Source organism: Cricetulus griseus, chromosome 8 (assembly GCF_003668045.3).
Source record: "Cricetulus griseus strain 17A/GY chromosome 8, alternate assembly CriGri-PICRH-1.0, whole genome shotgun sequence".
Taxonomy (NCBI): Eukaryota; Metazoa; Chordata; class Mammalia; order Rodentia; family Cricetidae; genus Cricetulus; species Cricetulus griseus.
Window position 1 is genome coordinate 21,254,442 of NC_048601.1, and position 6,327 is coordinate 21,260,768.

General features: G+C 56.3%; 1 protein-coding gene across 1 annotated transcript; it reads left to right on the plus strand.

Annotated features, from left to right (window-relative positions):
- Positions 1–2,152: 2,152 nt before the first annotated feature.
- Positions 2,153–5,831, plus strand: Gapdh (glyceraldehyde-3-phosphate dehydrogenase). The gene is given in 7 exon segments (NM_001244854.2): positions 2,153–2,206; positions 2,452–2,492; positions 4,296–4,709; positions 4,798–4,879; positions 4,969–5,199; positions 5,281–5,462; positions 5,571–5,831. Coding segments are annotated over 6 exon segments (1,002 nt in total). The 5' UTR covers positions 2,153–2,206; positions 2,452–2,469; the 3' UTR covers positions 5,641–5,831.
- Positions 5,832–6,327: the final 496 nt, after the last annotated feature.

Below are 6,327 nucleotides of genomic sequence, written 5' to 3' on the forward strand. Positions count from 1 at the left end.
GTTTCCTCATTGATTCATCTTGCACAACTGATGAGACTCCACTGTAGAGAATTCTGTGGTTTCTGGGTTTACATAAGCACTTCTCAGCCTGGGGATACTTTCTACCCAGAGACCTATTTCTGTCATAGCCTTTTGGGACACATAAAGCTTCCTTCATGCATAGAACACCCCACAACAGTGTATCAGGAGTGTACAAGTTGACAAACAATGCTCTAGACCTACGGTTTTCTTCCTCTGTGTGCCTCATCCCAGAAGAGATCATGACTCCCAGGAGTCAGCCTTTACTATGGGGTCTGCAGGGGCGTCCAGCCCCTCAGCGGCAAGCCATGCCCACCCTCCCCAAGTCCTTAATCTGCTGAGTCACTTGGAACAGGAGACACTGATTCTGCTGTCATGACAACAGCACATTGCCATAGAAATGCTCCCTACCTCTTATGTGTGTGGTGGGGGAACAGTAATGACAAACCATAGGCAGGAGGCAAAAGGGAAGACGGCACCTCAGAAACATGTGTTAGGTTAGGGCAGAACTATGGAGGGGCTCCTGAGACTCTTTGATGGGAAAGGGTTAATGCTGCTCCTGAAACCTCTGTTGGAAGGCAGAAAAGGGACAGGGCTGAGTCCCCGCACTGGGACCATTTCCATCCTCTGCATCCTGCCCCCGGCTCATGGAAAGCCTGGGCATGGGCCACACAGCTGTCAGTCTTGGCTCTGGGGCCCCAGGGAGGTAGGGCAATCCCAGAATGGCAAGGAGCCAGGACTGGATTTGGGGTGCAGCCCAGCCTGCTCCCTGCCTTTTAAGCAAAGGTTATCACCAGGCCAGCTAAACTTAGCAATTAGGCTCTTCAGCTAGAAGAGCAGGGGGCTGGTCTCAAGTTGCACTGACCTAGCAAAGAGGCCCCAGGATCCCCCTGCCCAGCACCTGTGGCTGAGCTCCCAAGCCCTTCCAGGAGCTCAGGATCCACCCTTTCCACCCTCCCTACTCTTCAGAGGAGGAACCCCCTTTCTCCTTCCCACTTGTTGGAGGGGGCTGGGGCCAGGCTGTTCTGGCTCGGGGTATAATACCCCCTACCCCTTCTACTTTCCCCTCCTCTCAGACCTCACCCTGCCTCCACGAGGGCAGCCAAGAAAGGAGAGTCCCTGGCTGCAGGGCCAGTAGGCACGTCCCAGGACGGGGAGGGACTTCCGCCCTCACGTCCAGCTCTCCGCCCTGGGGCTGCAGTGGGTGAAAGGGGCAGTGTCTCCTAGCCTGGGCGGTGCAACCCTCAGGTTCCGAGGAGGAACGCTCTGGGAGGCTTCTTTGCCTCCTCCAACCCAACCCACAACCAGGACATTGTCCTCACCCCGGGGCCCCAACCTAGACCTTAACTGAGGAACACAGAGGCCAGTTTGTAAGTCTCAATTATGCAGGGCATCCCGACCTGTGGCGTAGGGACCGCCCCTCCAGGCCGCTTCCCTAGCCTCCTCCTGGCCCTCACAGCCCAGGCCTCTGGCCCAAGAAATGGAAGTGGGGGTGGGGGATGGAACTGCGAATGCGAAGGGCCCCCGCAGGAGGCAAAGTGACCCCTCCCGGGCCTTTTCTGCTCCGAGACTTGTTTTTGCCTGTGTCACTACCGAAGAACCACGAGAAGATCCTCAACTTTTCCACAGCCTTTGCATAAAGGGGAGAGGGTCGGCGGTGCAGCTGTGGCACACACGCACTTCTGCTCAACCCGCCCCCCCCCGCCCCCGTTCCTGCTCCTTCCCAGGTTCTCCCCATTTTATCGGGGCGGCAACTTTCAGGTCCCTGGGTCCTGGAAGTCCTTAGTGCACACTCTTCGTCCTTAAGTCCATAGTCTGTATTCCCTCGGTCCTATCCTGTCCCCCATCACCGGGTCACCTCCCCAGCGAAGCAATCTCAGTTCCCCTCCCCCTCTCAGCCCCGAGCCCACACGTTTGGTGCGTGCACATTTCAAAAACGAGGCGGGTCCAAAGAGAGGGGGTGGGGAGGTGCCGAGTGGCCCAGCTACTCGCGGCTTTACGGGTGCACGTAGCTCAGGCCTCAGCGCCCTTGAGCTGTGACTGGATGGATGAGCGGGGCGGGAGGCGGGGCGAGCGTCCTCGGCGCTCCCCACCACCCCAGTTCCTATAAATACGGACTGCAGCCCTCCCCGGTGCTCTCTGCTCCTCCCTGTTCTAGAGACAGCCGCATCTTTTCGTGCAGTGCCAGGTGAAAACCGCAGAGTGGGCCGCAGGTGGCCGGGGACGGTCGGAAACGGGGAAGGGGGGCGCTCAGCCCGGGACTGGGGGCGCTGGGGCGAGCTCCACTGCCAGAGCCCGGGCTCCGCATTGCAGAGGCTGGAGGGGGACGTGATGGGGCGCGCGGCGGGAATGGAGGCGGGGGGGGGGGTCCTCCCGGTCCTCCCGGTGACCGTGGTCCACGCTGACCTCTCTTTCTTCTCTCTCCCTCCGTAGCCTCGCTCCGGAGACGCAATGGTGAAGGTCGGCGTGAACGGGTGAGTTCGTGGCTGGGCTAGGGTGGGGCTCCGGGTCCCGCTCCGTCGCGTATGCAGGTCTACCCCACCCCGGGGCTCTGCGGGAGCGTGGGGTGGCCGGTGGGTGGCCGCAGCACCCAAGGAGACCTCAAGGTCAGCGAGCCGGCTCCGCCCTTGCGGGGATGAGCAGCGCGGAGTCCTCACGAGGAGGACCATCCCCCGCGCGCACGCATGCTTAGGCTCCATCCCGATCCCCAGCCGGGGGCTTCTTTCTTTACTTTCGCGCCCTGAGGAACCACGTGCCAGACGGGAGCCCCTCCCCCATTGCCCTCTACCCCCCCCCGCGCGCGCCTCCAGGTCGGTGGCACCGGGCCGTGCGGTGCCCGCTTTAGCGCATCCATCATCTCCCAAGGGCTTCCTTTAGGGTGGCTGGCCGCCGCCATGTTGCAAACGGGAAGGAAATGAATGAACCACCGTTAGGAAACCTCCCTTCGGCCTTCCTCCTTCCTAGCCCGTGACTAACCTCCCCACTCCCTCCCCGGGTGGAGTCGCCTCTGTACTGTAAGCCAGGTGATGCAAGGCTTCCGTGCTCTCGAGAGAGCTCTACCTCGCCAGCTGTCTCATATTATTAGCCTCAAAGCAGCCCTCAAGCCTCATTTACCTTGAGCATATGATATATTTTGTAGATTCTCTGAGAATCGAAGCGGACTTGGAGAGGTCTGCTTGTCCTTCTCCCAGCCCAAAGGTGGTAGCTATGGCGTAGCGCCGGAGGGGGGAGTGGGGGGGGAGCTGAGTCATGGTGGTTCTGAAAAGAAAATTTCCACCACAAAATGGCTCCGGTGCTAGCATCCCTTTCCCCCCATAACCTCTGCTTCCCATCACACCCTGACCCAAACCCTGTAGGCCAGACTGTAAAGGTCACTAAGAGGATTGAGTGTCTGAGCCTCGGAACCCTGCCCTTCTCCCCATCCCATCCTCTGGAAACCAGATCTCCCCCGCTCCACCCTAATCTGAGGTTATATTTAGCCGGCTGACCTTTCAGTATTTGGGGTCTGGGCCCCTACACACATCTGTTGCTCCTGCTCCTGATTTTTAGCTAGCAAATTGAAGTGCTTTGCAAATTAGAGCCCAGGGATTAGGGGTTGGAAAGCTCAGTGGTTTTCTCGGTCTTTCCCTTTAGGGGGAGGGACTTGGAGGAAGCAGGTGGGCCGACCCCTGTCCTACTCATTCTGACCTTTAACCTTGCCCTTTGAGCTTGATGATGCTGAGTGCACGAGTTCTTCCTGTCCAGGGGGTGTAGCCTGAAGCCAGGCCAGGCTAGAACAAACTTCCCAGGGGGTGGGGGTAGTGAATGCCTTGTGCCCACACAGGGGCACACTGCCACCTCTTGGAGACTTGAAATGACTGGTGGGGGGGTTGGACAAGGCTTTGAGCCCAATCACCTCTTGGACAGGAAAGTAACCCCCACTTTATGGCCCTGCTGTAAAAGCCCAGTCAAACTTCATTTGTCCAAGGAAGATAGACCTCTTGGGGCTTCCTAAGGATAGGGGTGTTCTATATTTGGGCCCTGCTTCTAAGCATTCAGCCAGCTTTATTAAAGGAAATTCATAACAAAACTTGAATTTCCTGCTTCTTAAATACTAATAGTGTGCTGGATCTCCATTAAAAATGCTGTCTTGCACAGTAGGCTATGGTTTCTGTGGGCTCTCTACAGCTATGGGACAACTGGATTCTGTTTTCTGAAGGGCATGTGTCAGCTCAGTACTGACTATAGACCTATGAGTTCTCTGACCCCCTAACTCACCTTTTTTTTTCTTGCCTCAGATTTGGCCGTATTGGACGCCTGGTTACCAGGGCTGCCTTCACTTCTGGCAAAGTGGAAGTTGTTGCCATCAATGACCCCTTCATTGACCTCAACTACATGGTCTACATGTTCCAGTATGACTCTACCCATGGCAAGTTCAAAGGCACAGTCAAGGCTGAGAATGGAAAGCTTGTCATCAACGGGAAGGCCATCACCATCTTCCAGGAGCGAGATCCCGCCAACATCAAATGGGGTGATGCTGGCGCCGAGTATGTTGTGGAATCTACTGGTGTCTTCACCACCATGGAGAAGGCTGGGGCCCACTTGAAGGGCGGGGCCAAGAGGGTCATCATCTCCGCCCCTTCTGCTGATGCCCCCATGTTTGTGATGGGTGTGAACCAAGACAAGTATGACAACTCCCTCAAGATTGTCAGGTGAGGATGGCAGAGGGCTGTGGCAAAGTGGGCAAGCAGGGGCAAGGTTACAGGTGGGCGAGCCTCCTAACCTGTCTCTTCTCTTCAGCAATGCGTCCTGCACCACCAACTGCTTAGCCCCCCTGGCCAAGGTCATCCATGACAACTTTGGCATTGTGGAAGGACTCATGGTATGTAGTTCATCTGTTTCATCCTGCCAGCAGTGGGCGCTGTGGTGGGGGCCCTGCAAGACCTCACTCCCTGCCTCTGTGTCTTTCAGACCACGGTCCATGCCATCACTGCCACCCAGAAGACTGTGGATGGCCCCTCCGGGAAGCTGTGGCGTGATGGCCGTGGGGCTGCCCAGAACATCATCCCTGCATCCACTGGCGCTGCCAAGGCTGTGGGCAAAGTCATCCCAGAGCTGAACGGGAAGCTGACTGGCATGGCCTTCCGTGTTCCTACCCCCAACGTGTCCGTTGTGGATCTGACATGTCGCCTGGAGAAACCTGTATGTCTGGGGTGGGCTGAGGGTTGTCTCTAGTGGTGAGGTTGGGGCTTGAGTAGTCACCTTGATTTTTGCCCTTAATAGGCCAAGTATGAGGACATCAAGAAGGTGGTGAAGCAGGCATCTGAGGGCCCACTGAAGGGCATCCTGGGCTACACCGAGGACCAGGTTGTCTCCTGCGACTTCAACAGTGACTCCCACTCTTCCACCTTTGATGCTGGGGCTGGCATTGCTCTCAATGACAACTTTGTAAAGCTCATTTCCTGGTATGTGGGATCAGAAACAGTCTTTTAAAAGTAACTTGGGGTTTGTCACCCCTTGGTGTCTAACTCAAAAAGTAAACCCTTCCTAACTGCCCTCCCAATGTGTTCTAGGTATGACAATGAATTTGGCTACAGCAACAGAGTGGTGGACCTCATGGCCTACATGGCCTCCAAGGAGTAAGAAGCCCACCCTGGACCATCCACCCCAGCAAGGACTCGAGCAAGAGAGAGGCCCTGGCTGCTGAGCAGTCCCTGTCCAATAACCCCCACACCGATCATCTCCCTCACAGTTTCCATCCCAGACCCCCAGAATAAGGAGGGGCTTAGGGAGCCCTACTCTCTTGAATACCATCAATAAAGTTCACTGCACCCATCTTCCTTGGCCTTTCAGTGTAAGGTTGGGGGAGGGAGGCTGTGACCTAGCAAGGTTGGGAATCCTCTGTGTCACTTTTCAAACAGGGCACTAGCCACATGCCAGCCCAGGTTTCCTGTCCTGAACAGATGAAAATTCACCTAAGGTGTCTTGGTGCTGGGAGGAGTGGGGGTTGACAATGGGACCAGAAGTATGGTCTTAGAGGCTTGGGCTGGACTGCATCAAGTTCCAGGGCTGTGTGTGTGTTATCTGCAAACAAAGGTCAATTGTGTCTGGAGGCCTTAGGTAAAATTGGAAGGATGCCCAACATAGTAAAAATGTATCAGCCAGGGGAAGTGACTACACTGTATCTAACCTGAAACAGCTGAGCTGTAAGCCAGCAGCTGTCACTATGTTCAGGTGTGGTCCGCTGGTGTGGTCCGCTGGTTCTGGGGTGGTCACTTGTATCCAGTTTGTTAGGAAGTGTTGTCATTGCTTGTTAGGAAGACAACACAT